The sequence below is a fragment of the Mesoplodon mirus genome, assembly GCF_964341445.2.
Source record: "Mesoplodon mirus genome assembly, chromosome: 16".
Taxonomy (NCBI): domain Eukaryota; kingdom Metazoa; phylum Chordata; class Mammalia; order Artiodactyla; family Ziphiidae; genus Mesoplodon; species Mesoplodon mirus.
Window position 1 is genome coordinate 17179922 of NC_138992.1, and position 27845 is coordinate 17207766.

At 39.6% G+C, this 27845-nt stretch overlaps 1 protein-coding gene across 1 annotated transcript; it reads left to right on the forward strand.

Moving 5' to 3' along the window:
- The first annotated feature begins 195 nt into the window (after nucleotides 1-195).
- On the forward strand, nucleotides 196-27845 carry HAS2 (hyaluronan synthase 2). The gene is made up of 4 exons (XM_082601241.1): nucleotides 196-797; nucleotides 13393-14019; nucleotides 24579-24680; nucleotides 26286-27845. Exons 2-4 carry the CDS (start codon nucleotides 13393-13395, stop codon nucleotides 27213-27215), a joined length of 1659 nt encoding a protein of 552 aa, XP_082457367.1. The 5' UTR covers nucleotides 196-797; the 3' UTR covers nucleotides 27216-27845.

The following is a 27845-nucleotide window of genomic DNA, read 5'->3' on the forward strand; positions in this document are numbered from 1 at the left end:
CACACGTTTGCAATCAAGTTAATTGAATTCATTGGCGTTTAGAACCGGTCGCTAGCTCAGAGAGAGCTTTGAATGGCCAATTTCTCTCTCCCTCTCCCCCTCCCCGCCTCCCGCCCGCCCGCGCTCCCAGTTCCCTCCCCTCCGGGTTCCCCAGTCCGCACCTCCCTTCTCCACTCCCCTCACCCCCCACTCCCTCCTCCGCCCTATTAAAACACCCACCAGCTCACTTGTTAAGACCCCCTTAAGTTGGAGGAGGCAGAAAGGCAACAACCGCGAGGAAGGAGAAGTCAAGACGTCTGGAAAGAATTACCCAGTCCTGGCTTCCAGCAGCCCATTGAACCAGGGACTTGAACCAGCCCCAGCCAAAGACTTTCTCCCGATTCTACGCTTCCTGGGTTCTGCTGAGTTTTCACCAGGCTTTTTTTTTTTTTTTTTTTTTTTTTTTTAATAATAAGAAGAGACTTTCCGATATTAGGGGAGGGGGAACTAGAGCATAAAATAAAATAAAGTTAATTTATTTTCAAAGCACAGATAACATTTTCTTTAAGAGTTAGAAGATTGAAGTGCAACGGAAATATTAAAAAATACTAGTGATTTTTTTAAAGTGAGGGAGACCTAAGCATTTAAGACTCCCCCATCCTTTTTAAATGTTGTTTTTAAATTTTTTATTTTTTTTGGCCGGTCGTCTCAAATTCATCTGATCTCCTATTACCTCAGTTTTGGAAACTGCCCGCCACCGACCCTCCGGGACCACACAGACAGTCTGAGGACAACTTTATGACCAAGAGCTGAACAAGGTACGTTACACTGGCGCGATTTGGTGAACGCTGAGGGTCCTCGAATAGGCCAGGGAGAGGGAAGACATTATCCACGTTAAGAGTTAAAAACAAATTTAAGTCAATTTTCTACAGAAAAGTTTGAGGTCTGAAAATTTCCAACAGACTGCAAATCAGGGGATATTTCAGATCACTGTCAGGCTTAGCAACATTTCCTCTGTCTTCTTCCATCCCTGCGGCGCTCGCCAGAAATCCGCTGCCTTTCTGGAACACAGGTAACCTCTTTGCCTGGGAAAGGCTACAAGTCCCGGGATGTACTTTTCCATTCCTCATCTTCCCGAGCTGCACAGGGGCTCACGAGTTAGGAAACAAGAATTTCCACTGTGTATGGAAAATGCATTCCGCGCAGCCTCCCCCTTCCCCCTTATTCCCATCACTTCTCTTCTTTTTTTTTCCCACACACTCTCTGTGGGAAGGAAAGCCCTGGACAGCCTAGAGCGTTTTCCAAGTGGGAAGCCTGTTTCTTACTTGGAATGCAAAGGGTTAAAGCGATCCTGGGTCCCAGCTCTGGCCCCGGAGAAGGAGGGTCCTTCGCCACCTCCTCGTAAGCTACCGGCCTCGTTCGGCCACTCCCCGTCTTCTCCTGGCCTCCCCTCCTTTGCACTCCCTGCACCCCATTAAAGTGTCACCGTGGGTCTGTCCGGGCTCAGCCCGGCTCCAGAAGCCATACTACGGTCTGGGGTCCGTGACCCAAGCAGTGGCACTCGGAGACCCGAGCGGGAGGAGGGCGCGCATCCCTCCTCTCGGCTGCAGGGCTGCCCGCCGGCCCGCGAGGGCAGGGCGTGCGCGGGGACCGCGTGCTGCGCGCAGGCAGCTGCAGCGTCCCGGGAGCCAATTCCGACGTGGCAACGAGCACGCTGGCGCCTCTTTCCGCAGCTGCAGCGCGGGGCACAGTCGGGTGGGGATTTGGGGGTGCCTTCCCGAGCGCCCAGCCCCGTGTGGGGGGTGGGCTGTGGGAGCCGGGGTGAAGGTGGGAGGCGAGCCAGGGGCTAGGTTGGGATGGATAATCAACACCTTGGGCGGAATTCGTCACGCCGGTTCCCGCCCAGCGCGAGCGAGGGCTACAAAATGGGTCCCTGTGAACCGGAGGGCGGGTCTGAAAGGAGGGTCTGTGTGAGAGCGAGGACTGGGCGGCTAGAGGCTTTTCCTCGGGCTAAGGATACGCAGCCGAGGGGAAGTGGCTCTGAAGGGATAATTAAGGCTGGAAAGAGAGGCTGGGAGCTGAGAGGCGGTGCCTGGAGAGGAGGGTTTTCAAGACCTGGGTCCTATTACACAGCCTTAGGTGCCAGCTTCCCGCGGCCGCTCCCTCCATCCCCCAGACGCCCGCGCTAAGTACTTGGGAGTCACCAACCCCACGCGCCTCTGGGTGGAGTGAGCTGCTGCAGCCCTGCTCCCAGGAGGTGGGTGTAGGAGCTCTGCTGGCTCCTCCCTGCCCGGTTCCACACCCTTGGGGGCCATTGCTGCCGGGTGTCTCCCGAACAGCTGCCCAGAAAGGCTACACTACTCCAACCCACGCGGCTGGCCTGGGATTGCCTTTGACGTCACACCTAGGGGGGAGGTGTGACGCAATAGGTCGGGAAGTCCTGATTGGCGACCGAGGGCTTCCCCAACTTGAGGCCTGAGTATATATAGACTTTCAGCTCAGCCTTAGAGTAAAGCCAAGGAAGTCGGTAGTTGAACATTGCTGCAAAAGGGAAGCGACAGATAAGGAGAACAACTTCACTGCCCATTGTAGATTTCAAGGCTTTTTTTCCGGCAGATTTCTTATTGCAGTGAAGGCATAGGATAATGTACCTTTGAAGGTTTAAAACAGGATTGTGATTTTTTGAAAAGGTCATTTTAACAAAACATTGTAAAGGTCAGCACACATTCAAACATGCCAATGATGAAAGGCTAAAAATTAAAATGTGTATTTATATAGAATTGGGTAGAACAAATAGTTATGCCCATCAAACTATTTGTAGATACAGTTGAAAATGTGACAGAATAGGTTTGAAAAGAACTCTTAACTTCTAAACTTTTCTTTTTCCTTTCATTCCAATTTGTGCAAATTGAATCATTCATTACATTAGTTTTCACTGCATTATTCTAGAAGCTAAATAAGATTACTCAGGCAGCTGAAATACTGTTTTGTTTTGTTTTGTTTTTTTAATACTTATCATATCCCACCAAAGGTTTTCCTAATATTTTGGCTATTCTTTTAAATTTTCAATAAAGTTTAACTCTTTGAAGTACACATTTTAGTAGGTATATTATGTTGTGTATGCATTAAGCAATATTGGGGCTAATAATTCAAAATTCTGAGACATTTCTGGATTAGAGCATTATAATGAGGATATCATTTCTCCTGTTTTCTTTCTCTTATTTATATAACATCTGAGTTGGGGGAACAGAAAAGCTTATTGTAGAAGTGTTGACATGTAAATTACCGGAATTACTTGTATTGTACCTAGAACTGAATCCTTTCTTATCAGAGAAAGCTATGGTGTTTATAAGAATTCAAGGTCTTAAATCAGTGACTAGCATCAAATTTGAATGTCACTCTCCACAAAACGTTTAGTCAGCTACCTTCCTGGAAAACAAGAATTGTGCAACAATTGAGTAACAGACTTACTAGAAAGTAAGTCACATTGAAACTAATCATTAATGTTAAGTCTGCAGAATAGTCCCACAATGTTGAATTTCATAAATATTGTTTTGCCCATGGTTTCCTTATCAGCTAAGTTTTTTTTGAAGAAATATTTCTTGAATTGTTAAATTCATGCCTGTCACTGATTCATTTATTTTCTATCATTGACACTGTGAGGAAAGGCCTTATCTATGGATTAATGGGGAGATCCCCTTTAGCAAAGCTGTATTACACAGTTGTATTTTTAATCTAAGAACAAGTAGCATGTTACATTATTAACTTCTTGAGTTTTATACGATGTGGGAGCTATGAGTTAATGTCATTGCAGAATAGAGCATGAACCCCATTGTCCCTTTCTAGGTTCTCTTTTTAGCCATGCATACCCAAGCTGTGTTCCATTAAGAGGCTGTAAGGACAGAACCAGTGGAGGCTGTAAGGACAGAACCAGTGGAGGCTGTAAGGACAGAACCAGTGGCAGTGCTAGGACAGCTGAATGGGGGGACAGCTCCCTGCAGGAAAATCATTTCCATCACCCCAATTTGGTTTTAATCCTTTCCTCTGTAGCAGCAACCTGCATAGACGTAGTATCACCCCACTGCATATACCTTAAATTCAATAATATTTTGAATGTTACCTGTAACTTAATGTTAGCTATAACATGCGGAGTACAATCTAAGAAAATGTCACTGATATATGAGTCAAAATAAATACAAGGTCAAACTGAAGTATTTTTCAATTTATATAATAAAATATTTAGAAATGAATGTCTCTTAAAAGCATAATCTGTACTGCAGTTTATTTAAAAATGAACAAGATGTAGTGCATATCTAAATCGAATTCATCATAGAAAAAGCATACTCAAGGAAGTTTAGTTGTTTTTTTTTTAATTTACTTTTGGCTGTGTTGGGTCTTTGTTGCTGCACGTGGGCTTTCTCTAGTTGCGGTGAGCGGGGGCTACTCTTCGTTGTGGTGTGCGGGCTTCTCATTGCGGTGGCTTCTCTTGTTGTGGAGCACGGGCTCTAGGCGCGCGGGCTTCAGTAGTTGTGGCTTGCGGGCTCTAGAGCGCAGGCTCAGGAGTTGTGGTGCATGGGCTTAGTTGCTCTGTGGCATGTGGGATCTTCCCGGACCAGGGCTTGAACCCATGTCCCCTGCATTGGCAGGCAGATTCTTAATCACTGTGCCACCAGGGAAGTCCCTGAAAGAAGTTTTTAAATAACCATAGTATAAGGCAAACTGCAATCTGGCCCATAAAGAAGTAAAATAATAGCTACTATTTATCCCATGTCTAATACGTATCAGGCATTGAAGTAGATAATTTCATACATTATATCTAGTATCCCTCCTGCCCACCAAAGAAAACTTTATGAATAAAAGGAACCTTGCCTCAGAAAGGTAAAGCAACCCACTGAAAGTCACAGTGTTAGTAAGGAGAGTGGATGAAATTTAATTCAGGAATTCTTGAATATAACACCCTTGAGCTGGACTATGCTGCAGCTGGGTTAGTCAAGTTTTACGGGGGTTCAAACTGAGGAGAAAACACATCTGATTGAGAGAGATCAGGGAAGGTTCCATGTAGAGACTTGGCACTGTGGTATGTATGTCTACATAGGGAATGAGGGCCCTATAGAGACAGGGCCCATGAGCTGATGGAGGAACAGGTAGAGCTAGGCTTCCATGCCAAGTCTTCCTGTAATTTCCCCCTTTGCCACAGTGAACTTTAGGATGAAGTTTAGGATGGCAAAATTCAGGAACCAATAGGGCACTTGGGAGAGTGGGCATTTTAGGAAGTCATTGATCAATACAGCTGGTGCAAATGAAGAGAACTCTGAACCTAAAGTTCTGGATCCAGAGACAGCTCAGGTGACAAGGTCTTTGACAGGTGTATTGCTTAACCCTGCGAGCTCTGGTCCAGGTCTCTGCTAGAGTAAGTGCAGTGGGACTGGAAACACAAAGGCCAGCTTCAAAGCCAGAGAGGGAGAGGAGGTCAGAAAGGGAGAAGGGGAGGGTCATGTGCTCTAACATGTAGGCTGCTGGGATACTTCATCTGGGTACTTCTCTTAGGATTTCTAGTTGAGGACGGTAGCAGAGGCAATACACCTGAGGGATGTATAACAATGCAAATGAGCTCATGAAAGTTTTCATAGACTTTAACCCAGTGATTGCCAAACTTTGTTGCAATTAGAATTACTTAAGGAGATTTAAAAACTCCTGATGCCCTTGTAGCACCCCCTGCCAATTAACTCAGAATGTTTCAGGAGCCACACATCAGTAACATGTACAGATTCCCTGGTGATTTGGATGTACATCAACATTTGGGAACCACTGCTTTTTAATCTTTTGCTCACCATGCTTTCTAAGCCACTGTTAGCAGGCAGATGACCACAAGCAGAATACGTCTTGTTACAAAGAAGTACATTTCCATATGCCTTGCTAGTGTCACCTGCCTAAGTTAATATTCCTAATTCTAATCATTCTACATGACTTGAGGACTATTTCCCCCTCCTCCCACACGACACCAGTTTAAGAGTAAAGAAAACCTGTGTTCTAAAACCATTTCTGCTATTTATTTATATTAGATGTGATCTTGAGCCACGCATTCACTAACCAAACATTTTAAAAAATATCTCCTGTTGTCCTTTGTGTTTTGTCTGTTTAAATATTGGCTACAAGTAAAAGGACATTGATCTTATCTTTTTTTTTTTTTTTTTTCTTTTTTTCCGGTACGCGGGCCTCTCACCGCTGTGGCCTCTCCCGTTGCGGAGCACAGGCTCCGGATGCGCAGGCTCAGCGGCCATGGCTCATGGGCCCAGCCGCTCCGTGGCATGTGGGATCTTCCTGGACCGGGCCACGAACCTGTGTCCCCTGCATCGGCAGGTGGACTCTCAACCACTGCGCCACCAGGGAAGCCCGATCTTATCTTTATTAGATTTTGCGTGTCAGTCCCTGAGATCAATCTATTCCCTCAGTAAAATTTACTCTAAATGTGCCTTTTATTCCTTTGTACTGTGATACTAGACAACAACGAGATACCTTGCAGAAATAGAATGTACTTGTGCGAGAGTAACTGTTCCTTTATGTTGAGATATTGAAGCCATTAATATCCCATTAAAGCTGCAATAAATATATGTATTCCTTACCTGGTTACAGTAAGCCTGCAAAAGGTATCATTCCCATTTTGCAGATGAGGAAATGAGGCTCAGAGAGTAGATACCAATATCAATTTGCTCTTTGTATTCACCCTTGTTCAGGTGACTATGATGAGGAGACTGCCCACAGTGCAGCCTACATCCATCCTTCTTCTAGACACTCAGCCCTGGTTAAAATCATTAAAATGAACAAAGTGAATTATACCCCAAAATATTTGATGTTCGGAGATACTAATTGTCCAAGGACACATGGCTCATTCATAGACCCCTCAAGTGGTTTGTCTAAAATTGGACAGCTAATATGAGGTGGAGATTGTCCTTGAATCCATTTCCTCCCTGCCCTATTATTCTTTCCATTATGCCAGAGTTATCCCTTGTTAACTAACAAACAACAACTTAAAGAGAAGGAGAATCAGGCTGATTAGATAGTTACTGCCAGGGTATTAACCCACAGAGAGCTGACATCACTGAGCTCTGTTGATGATTTCTTTTTAGGTATTTAAATGAGCTCCATCTTTTAATCTCATAATTAGGTGAAGTCCATATGGCTAGTTCCATTTTATAGATGAAGAAACTGAAGATGGCAAGTATTATGTAGCTTGTTCAAGGTTACCCCATCTTTAAAAGAAACCATTAAAAGATAGTCAGGAGTCTATTCCAACTCTGTCTGGTTCCAGAGGCCAATATATGTGGGTGTGTACACACAAACATACACACACACTCACAAGGCATTAGCACTAAACACAAAGCAGAGTGTAGATTAATGGACAATAAATATTGTAAGACAACTAGAGTTTAACTGGAAAAAAAGATTATCTCATTATCTCTCATGCTTCAAACTTGACACCTGAACTCATAAGATTGCTCAGATTACAACTTATAATTTCAGGAAATGCTGTTAGGGACCATTTGCCTTTTTAAAGTTTGTTATCCAAAGGTCTTGTAGAGACTGTCTGGTACGCTCTACAATCATGACCTTTAAATAGCTGGGCAAGAAATCATAGAACTGTTTTTAAAAGAAAGAAAAATCCTGCTGGATGAAGGATACCCTTAAGGGCTCAGCATATTCATTGCCCCTGCAGCAAAGATAGAGAAGGGCCCTGTGCTCTGTCAGTCTGCATTGACAACGTGAGTCCACATGATTTATTCACTTATTTAAAATGTGTTTATTGAGTACCTACTATGTGCCACACCTTGTTTTATGATATAGGAATACACAGTTAATTGAGATACGCAAGTCCCTATGGCCAAAGAGTGTTCTTAGTGTAACTTAGAAAATCAAACAGGGTCAGAGGAGAGAGTGACAGGGAGTGAAGAGAGAGCAGGGTGGAGGAGTCTATTTTTTTTTAATGTTTCCTTTTATTAAAAAATATTTTTTGGAGTATAGTTGATTTACTGGAGGAGATACTTTGGAAGGAGTGGTAAGCTAAGGCCTCTCAGAAGAGGTATCACTTGGCCTAATGTCTGCAGCCTTTCCTAGATGCTGACTTGACTCATTTGAATTCACTTTGGCTTCTCCCTGATCCAAAATGGAAGGCTCCCTTAATGAAAGCTGAGGGAACTCAGTTCTCACCACTGCACTAGGGCAGTGAGAGCAGCTGGTATTCTCTCTCATCCGCCATTTGCTGTCTGGTTAATACAAGGAAGGTCAAGGGGAGGAAGAGGCTCTGATGCCCAATGACCTATAGAGTCCCACTTGGGGTATACGAGCAAACAGCAAGGCTTATATCTGCTCTACAGGTGGAACCAAGGGAAAGCGAAGCGCCTCTCTTATGGTTAAACAGGATTTGGACTGTTGGCATTCAGAGCAGCACTGCTGCCATGTAGGTGGAACCACCATCCGGCTCCCTTTCGGACAACATCATTCCAGGTCCCTTTGGACTTCATGCACGTAGGAAGGTATAGGACCCCAGCAATCTTCTCTGAGTATTGGCTGGTGTTGTATCTGTACCTGAGTACATGATATCCATTTTTCCATTACAGCAGGAAAACAGTTTTCAACATTCTTTTCTAATCTTTCCTTACACAACGTGTTTATTAATCAGAAACAAAAGGATGTTGCCTATTTTGTCATGAAGATTCAAATCTGTTCAGCCAATATTTATTCACTGAAGACAGTCTAGTCACCCGGCATTATGCCACCATGTGAACCCTACTCCTGGTTGTGTGATTTGGGGTAAGTTATCTAAATACTCAGTCTTGGTTGCCTCGTCATATGCATATGTGGTTTGTAACATGAGATTAACAGTCTATTTATCACCTAAAGTTATTAAAATTAAATAGGATTTTGCTATTCAAGTAAACAAAACTTGCTTCAATGCCTGTTGTCTAGTAAATGATGAAAAACAGTTAGCTGACATAACAATGATGCCAATGATGATATTTAGGAATAAAGTCACATCTGTCATTCAGCAAATATTTCCTGAATACCAACCATAACCCAGGCAATGTTCTATGTCCTTGGGGCACATTAATGAAAAAATATATATAAAATCTGTTGATTTTTTGGAGTTTACATTGAGGTGTGCCAAGCTACTCTTTAACACTTGGTTTGGCCTAGAATTCCGTGAAGACTAGTCCTTGGTGAATAATTGGTATCAAGTCCAAGAGCAACTTAAAAATCAATTAATAGACTAAAGTCTGATCCTGGGCAAAAAAAATCCAAGTTTTATATTTTCACTCTTTATGGGAGGTACATTTCTAAGACTTCTATCAGCAAATGATCTAGGGTGAAACTAACCATATTTTCCAATTTAGCAATAAACCATATGTCTGAGAAGGAGGGTTTGCTTATGAAACAGAGTATTTGAATTGGGGATTGTCTCAGAAAGTCTCACACATATGGTGCCCATATCTCTGAAATTATAAAGAAACATCCTGTGCGTCAGTCCCTGAGATCAATCTATTCCCTCAAGGCAGCTGGCTCTTTAACCCTTTGGCCTGTACTGAGATGCTACAACCCTTTGGCCTGTACTGAGACGCTACATGTGTCATGCTAGGCAACAACGCGATACCTCGCAGAAATAGAAAGGTTCTATTGCTGCAGTTTACTAGCAACTTTTCCCAGGCTGAAAAAGGATATTCTGTAGACTCCTATGATGTAAGAGGGTGTTCCCACTTCAGCAGTGGCCAGCAGATGCTATGCGAACACTCTCTGTGTCCACACGTGCTGATAAAAGCAAGGAAAATGTGAATAATGGAAAAGAATAGCAGGCGGTTCTTTTGCTGGCTATGCTGATTTGAAACACAAGCAGAACACACTTTTAAGCTTCGCCCAGGCAGAGAGTTTTAGTTGCCTTGAAATTTTTCACTCTTGTGAGAATGACTCATGTCTTGGAAAAGACAAGTTCCTAGTCTGGTGCTCCCAGCACTTTTAGGCATTAGTTAATGTACACTTTGGGAGTTTTCAGCATCCAGTCAGCAGTTTTAATTAACAAGGGATGCTGTGCTCTCTTGCCTTTCACTGAAAACTCAGCATTTCACCATTGCCCAGCAGCTTGAACTTTCCATTTGTGTCGTGATTACCTTTATCAGGGTACTTGTTGCATTCTATGAAATCCTATATAAGTGCTAAAAGTGGAATGCACATTTGGTTTTTGTTTTGCTTTGCTTTTTTAGCATCCATGTTAGCTGATACTTTGTATTGTGTTTCTGATTTTTTAAAAACAGTTTCACAAACACTTTGATTTTGCTCCTCACTGTAGCCCTGTGAAGGGCTGTTGACAAGTACCATCATCTCCATTTCACAAAGAAAAATAATGTCCACAAGCTCAAACCCTGGTCTCCAGCCTGCTCTGCATTACTTAGATTGTAATGAGTTTGGGAAACTAAACCCAAAATGAGTAATGGGCACACAAACAAACACAAACTCAAAAATTATTTCTTGTTAACATAAGAGTCCAAGGCAGGTATTCCTGATTGGTGGCATTGGTGGCTGGCTTCCTTCCATGTGGCAGTTCAAGGACCAAGCTCCCTTTATCTCTGGGCTCTGTAATCCCTTAGGACCTGTTGATATGTACATCAAGACTGTTGGAGGGAAAAGAGATATTGCAGGAGGCCCATTCTCCCCCTTAAATGTTCTATTGGAAGTGGCACGTCATTGATTAACAAAGGCTGGAATGCCATGGCCACATCATGCAGTCTGCTCAGAAGGAGTGGAAACACAATTGGTGAGCAGTCACAGTAAGTTACCCTAAAGTGTAATGCATATCCACTCAGGACCACCTCAGTGATGGCCACAGGGACGAGAATGTGAATGGTGGCACTTGGAGCTGAGTGATGTGATGGCCACACAGCTAGTAAACCAAGATGTTAATAGGTTTTATGTCAACATTCAATTTTTTTTTTTTTTTTTCGGTACGCGGGCCTCTTACTGTTGTGGCCTCTCCCGTTGCGGAGCACAGGCTCCGGATGCACAGGCTCAGAGGCCATGGCTCACGGGCCCAGCCACTCCGCGGCATGTGGGATCTTCCTGGACCGGGGCACGAACCTGTGTCCCCTGCATCGGCAGGCAGACTCTCAACCACTGCGCCACCAGGGAAGCCCTCAACATTCAATTTTAAGTCTTAATGTGGAATAGGAAAATATAAATAACATATCCAATAAGAGATTTTGCAGAGGTAATTGCTTAGCCCAAAGTAACTTTGAAAATAAATATACTTAGCTTTCAAAAACTAGTTGAATTAAGGGAAAAGATTAAATTGTGGTTACCTGCAAATTTAGAGATGTCTTTCGTTATGCTCATGAGGTGACTTTTGGAATGCACCTGGTTAAGGTTGGTTGCCAGTAGAGCCAAACATGTGATTAGAGGGTTGGAACTTCCATTTCCCTGCCCAGATCATTGAGGAGGGAAGACAGGCCGGAGATTGAGTTCAGTTGCCAATGATCAATGATATAATCAATTATGCCTATGTAATGGAGACTCTAAAAACCCCAAAGGAGAGGGTTCAGAGAGCTTATGGATCAATGAACATGTGGAGATTTGGGGAGAGTGGTGCCTGGAACTCCATGCCCTTTCCCCATACCTTGCCTTGTGCATCTGGCTGTTCCTGAGTTACATCCTTTTATAATAAACCAGTAATCTAATGAGTAAACAGGTTTCCTGGTTCTGTGAGTTCCTTCTAGCAAATTAATTGAACACAGGAGGGGATCTTGTGAACCTCTGATTTTTACCCAGTTTATCGTAGTTACAGGTAACAACCTGGGCTTGCAACTGGCATCTGAAGTGTGGGTGTTGTGGGGGGCAGTCTTGTAGGACTGAACTCTCACCTGTGGAATCTGATTCTGTCAGGCATATGATATCAACATTGATTTAATTGTCAGGCACCCAGCAGGTATCCACGGAATTGTTTATGACACGTGTAGGAAACCCCCTCTTCTCCACATGTTGGAACTGGGTCTAGGAAACCAAAAAGAAACAAATTTTAAAGGTCTACCAAGCACCTCTTCTATGCTCATAATTGGAGACGCTTTGAGAAATATGAAATATATGATCCTCCTGTACTCTAGTTCAAGATATTTCAGGAGATTCACAAACGCTAGGGAGGTGTACAAAATTGTATATTATTAAGAACTGGAATGTGTTTTTAGGTCTAATGTGTTAAAGCTCTTAAGACAAAAGAAAATTTACCTGTTGAAATTAAGCATGATGCTATTTCTTCTCTAACTGTATGGTTTATTTCTGCAAACATTTACTGTGTTCTTACTATATTCCAGTAAAGTTCCTGATCACCAGGTTTGAACCAGCTGGTATTAATGGTGGATGAGGGAGACAGCCATTTGAACAAAGGAACGTAATACAGAATTTCAGGGGCTTTGATAAATGTCTGTGTAGGATATCTATGCATAAAGAAATTTTAATGGCAACAGAGACTTGGGAAATAATTGAGTCTAAATGCCCTCATTTAACAGATTTTTAAAGACTAAGGCCCAGAGAGGAAAAGCAACTGGCTCAAAGTCACACAGCTGGTTGATGGAAGACCTAGAAGGATAGAATCCACGTATCCTTACATTCAACCTTGGCTAGCTGCATGGGAAAGGTGTGAGCTGAGGGATTTCCACTGGAGATGAGATAAAACTACACATAAGAGGGACTTCCCTGTGGCGCAGTGGTTAAGAATCTGCCTGCCAATGCAGGGGACACGGGTTCGAGCCCTGGTCCGGGAAGATCCCACATGCCACGGAGCAGCTAAGCCCGCGTGCCACAACTCCTGAGCCTGCGCTCTAGAGCCCACGACCCACAACTAGAGAAAGCCCGTGCGCAGCAACGAAGACCCAACACAGCCAAAAATAAATAAATAAAATAAATAAATTTATTTAAAAAAAAACTACACATAAGAAATTCAGCAAAACCTGTAGATTTTTCACTGGTCAGTATTGGGGTGAGGGAACACGATGGCACAAGAAGAAAGAGTGCCTTGCTCACTAAAATATTTAGATTTTATGCTTAGCTATGACCACATACATAGAGTGCATCCTTAGACAAATGATCTAACGTACTAAAAATAATGCATATGTGCATTATGGTTTTCAATGGTACACTGCATCATCATCTCATTTGATGTTTGAAAGGGTTCTCTGAGGTATGCAGAAAGGGCATCCTTATCCTTGTTTTGCAGATGAGCAAACTGAGATGCAGAAAATCATACAACTAGTTAAGTGAGAAACTCAAGGTTAGAACACCTGGAATGCTTCTAGTCCAATGCTCTCCCTGTGATACCATGTATATAACAAGTATGGGACAAGAGTGGCTAACCAAGTATATCATGTGATTATTTTACAGATGCATTGTGAGAGGTTTCTATGTATCCTGAGAATAATTGGAACCACACTTTTTGGAGTTTCTCTACTCCTTGGAATCACAGCTGCTTATATTGTTGGCTACCAATTTATCCAAACAGATAATTACTATTTCTCTTTTGGACTATATGGTGCCTTTTTAGCATCACACCTCATCATCCAAAGCCTGTTTGCCTTTTTGGAGCACCGAAAAATGAAAAAATCTCTAGAAACCCCCATTAAGTTGAACAAAACTGTTGCTCTTTGCATTGCTGCATATCAAGAAGATCCAGACTACTTACGGAAATGTTTGCAATCTGTGAAAAGGCTAACCTACCCTGGAATTAAAGTTGTCATGGTCATAGATGGAAACTCGGAAGATGACCTTTACATGATGGACATCTTCAGTGAAGTCATGGGCAGGGATAAATCAGCCACTTATATCTGGAAAAACAACTTTCACGTAAAGGGTCCTGGTGAGACGGATGAGTCACATAAAGAAAGCTCACAACATGTCACCCAGTTGGTCTTGTCCAACAAGAGTATTTGCATCATGCAAAAATGGGGTGGAAAAAGAGAAGTCATGTACACGGCTTTCAGAGCACTGGGACGAAGTGTGGATTATGTACAGGTAGGTTTCCGCATCTGCCAGGACAAACACATTTAAATAAAGCATCTTTTGTATCTCTCCAGTCATATGCTATAGTCCATCCTTGTCCCTTCTGGACACAGTGCTTCTTTCAGTTCATCTGAAAACAGCATGACTGTTGAAAGCACATTCTGAAAGAGAGAGAAAAAAAATCTTGTAAAACGGTTAAAACTATCTATGAAAATGCTTAATTTGTGCAGTGTTATTGGTTGGAAATCAAGATTATTTTGAACATGAGACCCTTCCTTCCTTCTTTTCCCCTCCCTTACCTTCTCTGCCCCCTTGGTTCTGCCAAATCAATTCCAACGTCATTTTTCACACTCTTAAAATCTCCAGCGTTGTAAGAAAATAGTGTCTGCTCCAGCAGAAGGAGCTTGAGAAAATCTGCAGGACCAAGGGAAAGCTATAAAATATTTTTCACAGAGACTAGGCAAAATGGGGTGATGAAAACAATTTTGATTTAAAAGTGTAGGAATTCAAAACTGAAACACATAGAAAAAGAAAAGAAAAAGAGAAAAGGAAAACAAAAACAAAAAAACAACCTTCCCAGAACAAAATCTAAGTCATGTTTATTTCACTCCCCAAACAGCATTACCTCACTCCCTGCTTTCAAACTTGACCTTTGAAAGCATTTGTGATGGTGTTTGCTTGCATGAAAATTAGACAGGCTGTGTCTCTCATTAATTCCCTGACTGCTAATTCTACGGTTTTTCCTCTTCTAGTTCTCACTGAAAGTTTCTTCTTTAGAACATTAATAGGGTACCTGTGAGTTTTCTAGTTGTAGTTTTGTGCAGATATTTTAGTTAGATTTTATTCATGATGATATTGAGAAAGGAAAACTATCTCTGGCTTCAAATATCCATCCGGACACTTTTCCTCTTTTCTTAAATGTGAAATCCTTGTTTTTGGAAGACCCATCATATGTTTTAGGGGATTTATCAACACAAAGCGATGCCCAGTGTGTCTCTCTGTGTAATGGGATGGCAGTGGCCACTGGCTTCAATGTCAATTGACTGAGGTTCTAATTAACAATTTGTAGCTGGTTGACCTTGAGCAAGACCACCTCCTAAACCTCAGTTACCTGGTTAGAAGGAACCAATCTCACAAGGGATTTGAGAAAATTATTTCAAATTATGTATCCAAAGGGGCTTAGCAAAAGTTGTTGATAATGGCATTGTTAATATTATTAAAGTGTTTGCTGTTAAAGTATTATTTCTTATATGATTAGATAATCAAGTCCTTACTTGAAAACTATACTACATGTCAATTGCTAATTAACATGTTGTTAATTTAGCTAATATCTGAAGAATTTTGAGGTATTTCTTCAGTTCATACCATCTGCATAAATCTCCCTCCTAGGGAGTTGATTAGAGTTTCAACCCCAAGTGTCTCCTAATTTCTAGAACTTTCACAAATAAGGCTGTTTTAGTTAAATCAAGACATTTTTACATATTTACCTATTGCAACTTCAGGCCCAGATGAGAGGATAAAATGAAACTTTTAAAGTTAAGGAATGGCTAGGGAACTTACAGAGGATTTGAAGAATGAAGCTCTGGGCCTAAAATGAGAAAACATCTGTTTTGATGTTTTGCCTTTAATTCTAGTTAAAACAGTTTACGTTTGTCCTTTCTAATCATGACATTATTGTGACATTTTTCTTCTTTTTTTTTTTAACCTGCTTCTCCCAAAGCCCCTTCTCCCAACATCTTGTTTGGAATTTTGTTTGTATCCTTGACAACTTGTCTTGTGCCTGTCCAGGAAAAACTAATACAAAATATGAAATTTTAGAGTAGGCTTTTTGCTAGTGCCCTAATCAGGCTTGAGAACTTTCCTTCCTTCAGGCTGAAGCCTCCAGATAAACTGACCCTAGCAACAGCTGTTAACTGGGCCCCAAATCCGCTTGAGACTTCCAGTCCATTCAGAGCACTCAAACAGGGGTAAAAAATCTTTTGGCATTCTGAAACTAGTAAATACTATCCTGCCATGCCTCGTCTATGCCGTATAAAAACAGAAATTGCATAAAGTTCAATCTAATTTAGTACTCTTATCCTTCCTTCTGACTCACCCAGGGTCCAAGAGTTACAGAGCAGAAGCCACAGAAAGACAAAGAGGGAGGGGTTTGAGGATATTGGCTCCTGAATATTACAAGTGATTGAATGTGGAGTTCAAGTTGGTTAGGGATGGAAGGAAGCAAAGTTCAGGTGCTAATACACAAGAGAGACTGGGGGCTAGGGGAAGAAATTGACCATCTGCTCATACTTGCTAACCTGGCTAGAGAACACTGTTTAACTGTGCAGAGAGATGGCCAAAATGATTGGTTTCCAGTTGCAGCTGGATCCTCAGCACTAGTCAGCACTCTTTTCACTTGATCTTGAATAGATGTCTTGCTTATTCCTCTCGCGTCTGTTATTTCAGATCTTCATCACTCTCCTAGGGCCTTACCCAAACTCCTCCCTGCTTAACTACAAACAGATGATCTTGCCTCTACAAAAGAGAACAGCAAAAGTACAGGCTGTGAAGGCTGTCAAGGTCTGACTCTCTTCTGCTTACAGTTTCAAGGGTACCCACCTCACCTCCTATCTCAAGGTTAACCTTTCTACTTGCACTTCTGAGCCTTCTGGGCTGGCTCTCTCTCGTCTCTTTCAGAACAAGTCTTTATCGATCACCACCTCTTATATCTCTCCCCTCTCATCTCTAGTCTTCTATAGTAATTACTCTTTCAGCCTTGTAGCCTCTCAAATAATAAATGCTGACATAGAACATGGAGGGAAACTTCAGTTTAAGACGAAGCCAGCATGGTAGGAAATTCATCTATGATGCTAGTGGCTGCTTCCAGAGATAGAGAAGATAGAAAAGCAGCAGAAGAAAAATAAAGTGAGAAAATCAAATACAGGGAATGAGAAATAAGGAGGTGAATGAGGAAGATTTTCTTAATTTTGAATCAAAGTATTTTCTGGAGAAACTTTTTCAAAGATGTAGAAAAGTGCAATAAGCAAAATTAAAATAATCTGCAGCAGAGAGGGGAAAGATAAATTAGGAATTTTGGATTAACGGATACACACTACTATCTATAAAATAGATAATAAAGAGCTACTGTATAGCGTAGGGAACTATATTCAATATCTTGTAATAATTTATAATGGAAAAGAACCTGAAAAAGAATAAATATGTATGTATGTATAACTGAATCACTTTGCTGTACACATGAAACATAGTAAATCAACTAAACTTCAATTTAAAAAAGTCATCTGAAGTGAATACATGACCCATACATAGATTATCAAATTTAATACTTTCCAACATATACTCTTCTATTTTTCCTTATTTTAAAAACAATTTTGAGATTATATCATGTTTACTTTTTTGTATTTTTTACTTAACAATTTCAGAAGACTTTTAAAGTGTCTTTTGATATCTAGATTAGATAATTGCTTTATTCATATCTCTTTTCACTGAACATTGATATTTCCACGTAAGTGGCCACCAGCCTATATAACAAAGGAAAAAAAGAGTATCGTCTGATGTGTGTATTAAGAATTTCCCAGGTAAAAGTTATACAATAAGTATGAACATTTTCTAAAAGGGAAGATTATAGGAAGCAATTTTATTATTAATTTAATCTGGCAGTACCATAGCTATCCAAGATTATTTGAGCAGGAGGAAAGTAAGACTAAATCATGCATAATAGTAGAGTTGACCCTTATTATTCATGGATTCTGTATTTACAAGTTAACCTACTGACTAAAGTGTATTTATTACTCAAAAATCAATAGTTGCAGTGATGTTGTGATCATTTGAAGACATGTGCAGAATGGCAAAAAAAAAGTGAGTCATCTGATATGCATGTTCCCAGCTGAGGTCACACAAGATTATGCTTTGCCTTTTTGTTTTACCTTTCATACTGTAAACAAGTAACTTCCTTAGTCTATTTAATATCATGTTTTTCATATTTTTGTGCTTTTGGTTACTAATGTAGCTGTTTAAAATGGTCCCCAAGTGTAGTGTTGAAATGTTGTCTAGTGATTGTAACACAAGAAGGTTGTAATTGCCTTATGGAGAAAATAGGTTTGTTAGATGAACTTTGTTCAGGCATGAGTTACAGTGCTGCTGGACATGAGTTCAATGTTAATGAATCAACAATACATATTAAATAAGGTGACACAAATAAACAAGTAAGCACAAATACTACAAGGTTAGGGATTGATCACTAGACAGAAATTCCGTGACCAGAGACTTTGAGGAACCTAACTCTGTATGTCTGCTAGATGCAATTTTTTAGTATTTGCTAACTCACTGTTCATGGAAGCTTGTAGAACATAACCACCGTGCATGATGAGGATTGAATATGTATAACATTTGATTTGTTCCTATTTTCTGAAAATTTCTGAAGGGTCATGTTGAGAATGTTAATGTGATTTTGTATCCTTCATCTTAGAGGATGAAATTGAGCTCATTGAAATAAGAATGGGGAAATCTGAATTCTTGATTTAACTGTTTACTTGCTATGGGCCTCAACTGGTAGAAGAGATGATTTCTGAGATCACTTTCAGCTAAAGACTCTAACTTAGGACTGTCTTAGTTTCTTTCTAGCAACATATCTATGCTCTTCAAGATTGGGATCAAACAAACAAACAAAAACAACAAACAACAACACAAAAGGGAGTATAGCATTAGAATTTTCTTTTCATTTTTAATCTACACTTTCCCTCAAAGTTGGGTTCTTGAATGTAAACCCTGATTTAAGGCAACCATGATGTGATTTCCTGATTCCTTTCTTTAGAATGAGGATTCCAACCATTTGGAATAAGGGTGTTTCCTGGCTTAAGGCTAGAGGTGACAACATTTGGTTTCTCATTTTTCCAGCTGGCTTGTCACCTTTGCTTTACACCTACAACTATTACTCATGTATAAGCCTTCCTGAAAAAGAAAAGAGAATAACCAAATGACTCCTTAATGTCTTAAAAAGATTCTAGGTTGCCTGAGGCAAATGTTACTTTATAACAATTTGGGTAACACATTCTAACAAGAAAGGTATATATCTTCCCAATTCCTTTTAAAAAGAACAACAAATAAGGGCCAAATTGTTTAGGTTTTTATGATTTAGAGGCTTTTTATTGGCTAGATTTGAGGTCTTATACTATAAACAGAATTACTATGAGAGAATCATTCTCCCTATCCCCCATCCCTCTCCCCAAAAAAAGTTTCTGTATTTTTCTTTGAGGGCATTTATTTTTTCCTGGAATGGTTTCACTGATTAATTTCAAAAGGTCTTTTTAGTCCTAAAATTCTTACATTTTATGATTTTGTTTTTGCCACTCATAGTCTACCATAAACTTCTCTCTAATCTTTTTCCGTAGTAGACAGCCCAATCTAAGGATTTTTATATTGCCTGCTCAATAATCCAGCTTGTTTAATTTAAATTTGTTGGGCATTGGACAAGGCATTAGTTTTTGCTCTCTGAGCAAGTCATGGTTTATTTACAGTACAGATAAGAAGGACCCCTTCCCTCATGGGACTAGTGTTCTTAGTTTGTGCCTCTAGTTTTGATTATCACTTCTTAGTATATATGTCTTCCTTTTATTGAGCATTTACTATGAGCTAGCCCTTATAAGTGCTATACATACATTATCTAGTTAATTCTCCATTACAGCAAACTTATGAGGTGGATGTGCTTATCCATATTTTTCACCTGAGAGATGGAGACTTAAAAGGTGAGGTAAGGAGCTTAAGGTTACAAAGCTAGTCCAAGGGAATATAACTGGTCAATTGTGGATTGGGACTCAGATCTGTCTGATTCCAAGGTTTTGCATAGTGCTTTCTTTTCCTTTCAGTAGTGTGTTTACTCTGGCATAGTACTGTTAGGAGTTCTGGGGGCTAACACCATCTTGTGTTTGCCAGTAAATAACTATTGGTGAATTTTAAAATTCTGGCTGACTTCTTTCATTATGAGGAATGTCCTGGGGGAAAGAGGGGGTAGGGGGTACTTTCCATTTACTATGTGGTTAAGTTTTGGAAGGGAAACTGGGCAGTGGGATCATGACCAATGGTAAATTTCAAACATGGTTGATATAAATCATCTCCCTGGGTCCAGGTTAAGATGAAGGGTCAAGATTAAGAAAGGATTGAGGTTTACAAGCAGACAAAGGATGAAGGCAGTAGCAACAGAATGAGTCTTGATTTATCTTCAGCCTGTTTCCTCATCGAAGGCAGCCAGAATAATTAAGTTTTCCTCTTGCTGTGTAGCTCTCAGTGCCCTTTGAAGTGGTTCGGGGCAGGCAGAGGTGGAGAACACACCAGTCAATCTGAAAGGAAATATGTTGAAAAAAAGGTGAAATATGGATACTCAGCATTTTAGACTTGGGTCTTAGAAGTTGAAAAACATATGGTAGAATAAATAACAATATTTCTACAGGATATTTTATCTAAATTATTGTGAGGTAGATCAACTTTAAGATCAGTGAGATAAATTGGAATGGACTTACAGTCTAACAGCTTATTTCACACATTTATAGCAATTTATATATCTAACTGCTATAGTTGTATTGGATACATTTGAACTCGTTCATTGTGATAAGATATTCTTGATATGTAATCCATTCTCATGTTCCTTTTAGTGATTCTCTTTACTGAGTTCCCTGTTCATGGTAATTAGTGGGTTTACTTAGCAAGTATAAACAATTAAAGATTATTACCCTATACTAATGGCATATATGACTTTTCTGTGAGCCTTTGTAATTTACCAAGTACTTTGACATACAGTGTGTCACTCTGGTATCATGATGATGGTAACAGTCTGTTCAAGGTCATAAAAGTAATAAAGTACAGAACTCAAGATTTCATTGCAGCCTCTTGATTTGTTATAATAGTCAAATCTTGGCCTATTATAAGAATAGAAGGTAGAGGCAATCATAAAAACCTCTAGTAGAGTTAAATTGGGACTTAGAATGTACTTTATCTCAACTTGTTCTTTTAGTTTATTCTTTGTTTTTTTATGAAAGAGACCCACCCCCAGCCCCCCAACAAATTCTCTCAGGGTTGGCATTCTTGCTTGTAAAAGGCCTGATAGAAACCATTAAGCTTTGCAGGCTATATGATCTGTGTTGCAGCTATTCAACTTTGCTGTTTTAGTGCGAAAGCAGCCATAGATAATATGAAACTGAATGCGCATGACTGGGTTCCAGTAAAACTTTATTTATGGCCACTGAAATTTGAACTTCATATAATTTCCATGTGTCACAAAAAATTCTTTTTCAATTTATTTTCAGCTATTTAAAAAAGTAAAAGCTATTTTTAACCCCCAGGCCATACAGAAATTGGTGGGAAGGCAGGCTCATCCATAGACCTTCGTTTGCCAACTCCTGTTTTAGATACGGAGAAGGCGGTGGCACTGTCTCTTGGCTAGAACAGTGAAGGAAGAGGAGCCATGGTCTTAAGCAATTTAGCTGATGATTCTGTGGTTAAGACTGAGGTGGCTGCTTCCTCCCAATAACGTCTTCTTGTCTTGACATTTTCTACTCATGTTAGTCAAAATTTGGTGACTTTGCCTCATTTCCATATCTCCTAGTGAGAAATCTTTTGACTGGTGATCATGTAGTTTAAACAAATTACAGCGATACATTCAGCGTGCACAGAAAGACATTTTGATTTGTTCTCCAATTGTTTCCTGTGTGCAAATCAGTCCTGTGGTTTTTCCCAGTGTGAGGTTAAGCTCCTTGTGAACTGGTGTTTTTCTCCCACAGTTTCTAGCCCAGAGCTAAACAGCCAACATTCATGAAATTGCACACTTCTCATTAATTGGTGAGGAGACAGCTAGAAATCCTGTTTCTACTAGACTGATTTTAAGAAGGGCTAGAGTTATACCCTTTAACACAAACAAATTAATACTGTTATATCCATGAACATACATGCTTTCACAGACTGTCATAGTCGGTGGTTTTCTAGTTGGCATTCTATCACCAAAGAACATCCAGAAATTGAACTTCTTTAGAAAACTCTTTGATCCCACTATAACAAACCCTTCCCAGGAGATTTCTGAGAGCTTTCCCTTCTTACAGTTAAACTCACCATGTGAACAATCTCTCTCAGAGAACTTCTGGCACTTTGCTTTGGAAACTGGGAGGGGCAGGACCAATTTAAATATGCAGAACCTCAGAAGTTTGGTTCAAGTTTAGTCATTTCAGAGAGGCAGTTCCCTTGGCTTGCTTATCTTACAAGCAGGCGGAGTTATTTGAACATTAATTCTAGGTTGCCCCCTTCCTGTTGTTTTTAGTCTTATTTTAGCTTTCTGGTTTTACCTTTCCCAGCTTGAGTCAATAGAGGTGGGTGTGGCCATAAACTCTGGATGCTGAGAGGTTGAAAGGTGGATTTGAAATTATGCCTTCACTTTCTACTACCCTAGTTACTGGCCTGCTAGGCTTATAGCCATATACAAAACAGTGACAGACAAGGCAAGAGAGAGGCAAAACATCACTATTGGAAGAATTTGCTTAGGTTTCTGAGGCTTGGGACCCTTGAGTATAAACTGAAGTATTAGAAAAATCCTATTTTTTTAATGGAATAGACAGCCTAGCTGCTGTCTATTTTTTTTCCTCTAAAATAAGTAAGACCATGCAGACCAAAATAGAATGCCCCCCCCAAAAAAGGGCAGTAGGTTATTTAGAAAATGCCTGTTTCTAAATAGGTAAAGTAATATACAAAATTCAGAAATTAACTTTAAAATTGCTATAATTAGTTGAGTCCAGAAAGGTGATGATTTCACTTTTTATAATTGGATACCCTATATACTCCTTAAGTCATGTTACAATAATGCATTTAAATTGCTCTTTTCACCAACATTCTTTATTAATATATATTATGTTTTTTCACAAAAAAATCTATTAATAAAATTAAGATAGGCACTTTTTTTCAAATGTTGAGACTTCCTAGCTATGTATGTGAAGGACTCATATTTTTTCATTCAAAACTGGTATATCAAATCCGTACTATTTTTATGAAGCAGATCTGAGAACTGCACAAATACTTGCTTTTGATATAAGGAAAGAGACTAAATCTTGATTAAATTCATAAATGTAGCCAGACTACATAGAAAAACAGTGAAATTGCAGATAACACTCCCGTCTCTGCCAGTCATGTCATTTATTGCTTAGATGGGAATGTGAAACTGGTTCATTACATGTCAATTTTCATCACTTTATGTCTACTTGGGCCTGGCTGCATTTTCCAGAAAAGGATACTATTTTATTAATATCAACCAGGAATAGAGAGGTGACAGCTCTTTTCCTACTTTTGATTTTCTTTGATCATGTGAAAGAAGCTCCATCCACAGGTGTAACGTACCTAATTTCTCCCTAAGAGAAGTGACTTAATCTGATTGGTGAGTATGGGAGGAGTAAGGGGTAACCTAGCTCCTTCTTCCCCCTTTCTTCTAGAAGTGAGCTGCCATAAAGTAGGAGGCATCTGCCATACCTTTCGAAGGGGCATTAACTGTCTTCAAGAGGAGACTAGTCCCACTTAGATGCTATTTGGAATTGGTACATCAGTCTAATTCTGGGGAACATAGTTACAAAGTCTGCTACTCCATTGATATAAGCCCTATTTTCCATATGAGCTTTATGAGTATACATGTAATATTTCGGTTTTTCCTCTCCTTTATCTTTCTGTTTCATTCAATAAGTTCATAAATCAGCTTGGGAAGAAAAGTACTATTTATAACCCTGTACCTTTGGCCTCCAGTAGAAATTTCTGGGAGAAGCTAATGGGTATAGACAAATCCTAATAATTTTCTTGAAGTTGTAGTTGGTTTGGTTTCAAAATTGTTTTTTTGTCCTGTATAAAATTTGTTTTTAAGAATAATAATTAGCACTTCTAGAAAAACTTAAGATAATTTAACATCTACTTTTGTATATAAAGAGCTAGACAAATACTTAATACTCTAAAATAAAAAGGTGGTCTGACCATCAAGCTAGTTTCCTTTCTAATGGAATGTCATCTTCTAAGCCCAGGTCAAATAGACATCTTGCTTCAGAATTAATTATACAACCAGCCTTAGTAGAACTGCTTTCCTGTCTTAATCACCATATTAAAATAGAGAAAAATAATCACTGTTAAACATGCCTTTTTTTCAATACTGTCATAGGAGTTTCCTATCATCATTCAGACCTGAGGGATAAGATATCTGAAAGCCTTATTTAAGGCATTTTTTTTTTAAAAAAAGAGCTATCTATGGTGACCAACCCAAGATGTTTTCCAAGTCTGGAAATCTAGGATGTTACCTGGGACATGAGACTTTCATTGCCAAAATTGTGTACATCCATGGCAAACCAGGCAAAACTGTCACCCTACATGACATGCCTAGGTCATCACTTTAGCTGTTCTATCCAGCAATGTCATTAACTTAAATACTGAGTTTTCAGGTTCTTTGTTACTTATTGAGGCCTTGTGACAATAGGCTGAAGGCATAATATATATGCCCACTTTTGACTACATGGAGTATATTCATCATCTTCTTTTCTTTAACTTATTTCTTACTTTCTTCTTTGCAGGTTTGTGATTCAGACACCATGCTTGACCCTGCCTCATCTGTGGAGATGGTAAAAGTTTTAGAAGAAGATCCCATGGTTGGAGGTGTCGGGGGAGATGTCCAGGTACATGAGTTCACTTTTTGCATGAGTCACTTTTAGTAGCACCCTCACTCATTGATTCTTTGAACATACATTTATTATACACCCAAATCTGTGCCAGAGACATACTAGAATGTGCCCTGGACCCACTTTATACCTCTTCTGCTGTCTAAATTGAAGTAACTTATGATTTCTTTGCTTAATCCTGGGTTATAACACAAGTATGTAGTGGCTGATAAGTTATATAAAATGTAAATGTGTAATAATTTCTGCCATATCTTCTTGAGCCATAACTTAATGTTCTGGTAAAATGATGTTGGAACTCATTTAGTACAAGGGTTAAAAAATGGAGGTATGGCAGGAGATGGAGTCTATGTCATATAACTATGTATTTAAAAGCTGAGCAATATATGGTTGTTCAAAAATCCAAATTGGAATACAAAGGAAAAAAAAGAGAAACAGCAACTCAAATTTACACTAGAGAGAAAGTCAAAGGAACAATTAAGTGAGTTTTCCGATTATTATTTATTTCCCATTATTTGCTATCAATGGAAAAACAATAAGTGAAACAAATATTAATGAAGGTGATTTGAAATGTATGGAATGGGAAAACAAATATGTGAAAATATATGAAGATTAAAGTGAGCCCTTTGCAAAAGTGCACTAGATTTTAGCAAAAGATGTGAGAAGCACATGGAATTTTGACTTTAAATGTAGGTATTGTGTTGCTGTATAACCCATATTTATATGCATGGTAATAGTGAAGTCAAAGAAAGTACACTAGATGGACAAAGAAATACCCTGGAGATAAAAAGGAAGAATGTAAAATCCAGATGAAAACTGAACAAAATTGAGACAGAGGAGAGAATTAAGAAATATTGCCTCCCAAAACTAATAATTTTAATAGCCTTTTTGTAGAGCATTATTTCAGGATTCCAGTTTTGGGGTGAAGCCAGAGCAAACCCTTTTATCACTGGCATTGCTAAAACTGGAAGGAGGATAATAGAGTTGGATGAGTTGAAAAGAGAAGAGAATAGGACTTAAAAACTTTCAAATATTAGATAGTAAGAAAGTGGGAGAATAATTTTTTTTAAGATTTTTTGATGTGGACCATATTTTTAAAGTCTTTATTGAATTTGCTGCAATATTGATTCTGTTTTATGTCTTTGGTTTTTTGGCCATGAGGCATGTGGGTGGGATCCCAGCTCCCCAACCAGGGATGGACCCCACCCCCCACCCCCACATTGGAAGGCGAAATCTTTAACCACTGGACTGCCAGTGGGAGAATAATTTAAGGGCTGAGAACCAAAGCCTAAAAAAATCTCAATTTTATAACATAACAAGAAAAAGAAACAAAACACATAACAAAAGAGTACAGAGAGTGATGGATTAGAAAAAAATTATTGTCAAGAAGTCCCAACACACACACCCAACTTGCCAAATTAATATAGTATATAGAATCAAAGAAAATAATGTAAAATTGTGTTAAAAAAGGGAAAGAGACTAAATAGAAGGATAAAAAAACAAACATTACTCCAGGTAGTAACCTCACAATGCTGCAGATTTTGTTGGAATTTTTAGCTGGGGTTTACCTTTATTTAATTATTTTTACTTTTATTTTTCTTGTAGATTTTAAACAAGTATGATTCCTGGATCTCTTTCCTCAGCAGTGTGAGATACTGGATGGCTTTTAACATAGAAAGGGCTTGTCAGTCTTATTTTGGATGTGTCCAGTGCATTAGTGGACCTCTGGGAATGTACAGAAACTCCTTATTGCATGAATTTGTGGAAGACTGGTACAATCAAGAATTTATGGGCAGCCAATGTAGTTTTGGAGATGACAGGCATCTAACGAACAGAGTGCTGAGTCTGGGCTATGCAACAAAATACACAGCTCGATCCAAGTGCCTTACTGAAACACCTATAGAATATCTCAGATGGTTAAACCAGCAGACCCGTTGGAGCAAGTCCTACTTCCGAGAGTGGCTGTACAATGCTATGTGGTTTCATAAACATCACTTGTGGATGACCTATGAAGCAGTCATCACTGGGTTCTTCCCTTTCTTTCTCATTGCCACAGTAATCCAGCTTTTCTACAGGGGTAAAATTTGGAACATCCTCCTCTTCTTGTTAACTGTCCAGTTAGTGGGTCTCATAAAATCATCTTTTGCCAGCTGCCTTAGAGGAAATATCGTCATGGTCTTCATGTCCCTCTACTCAGTGTTATACATGTCAAGTTTACTTCCTGCCAAGATGTTTGCAATTGCAACGATAAACAAAGCTGGGTGGGGCACATCTGGAAGGAAAACCATTGTTGTTAATTTCATAGGACTCATTCCAGTATCAGTTTGGTTTACAATCCTCCTGGGTGGTGTGATTTTCACCATTTATAAGGAATCTAAAAAGCCATTCTCAGAATCCAAACAGACAGTTTTAATTGTTGGAACGTTGCTGTATGCATGCTATTGGGTCATGCTTTTGACACTGTATGTGGTTCTCATCAATAAATGTGGCAGGCGGAAGAAGGGACAACAGTATGACATGGTGCTTGATGTATGATTTTACGTTTGATGTTTGCAGTTACAGATGCAGACACACATAAAACCTTAGTTCCTCTAGGGACTGTGCGGTATTGTGGCATCAGATAATGCCACCAAAGGAGACATATCACTGCTGCTGGGACTTGAACAAAGACATTTGTATGGGTTTATTTTAATTCTGCCAAAGTAAAATGATACATCAAGAAGAACTCAGATTTAACCTGATATTTCTATGGAAATGGGAAGAATTCTTTGTTTATGCACTTTTTCCTTATTGTACATCTGCCTAACAGTGTTTTGCCCTATATACCTCACTAGTCATGCTTTATGTGGGTTATCATGTAAGAAAAGGATTTTGGAAACTCAAGGAAAAGTTCTTTCAACATATACAACCTAACTTATGTACTGTGTTGATAGCTAATTTTTTTTTAGAAAGGTTTTTCTGTTTAACTCTACCAAATGAAATGCCAAAGGAAATTTACAGGCCGTTGGCTGTGCTGTATTTTTATATAATTGTACTGTGTTTTAAAATTTTGTATGCCAATTTTAAAACAAATTTTGCATATTTTATATTTTACTTCTGCCAAAATACACCTGTTCTTCCTTTTTTTTTTAATAAAATAGGTTCTGAGAAAATTCATACTTAAAA

Excerpts from the sequence above, each read along its gene's own strand:
- HAS2 (XM_082601241.1), top strand. The coding sequence starts at position 13,393 with ATGCATTGTGAGAGGTTTCTATGTATCCTGAGAATAATTGGAACCACA. Across the intron at positions 14,020-24,578 it reads GAAGTGTGGATTATGTACAG|GTTTGTGATTCAGACACCAT; the intron begins GTAGGTTTCCGC and ends TCTTCTTTGCAG. Across the intron at positions 24,681-26,285 it reads GTGTCGGGGGAGATGTCCAG|ATTTTAAACAAGTATGATTC; the intron begins GTACATGAGTTC and ends TTTTTCTTGTAG.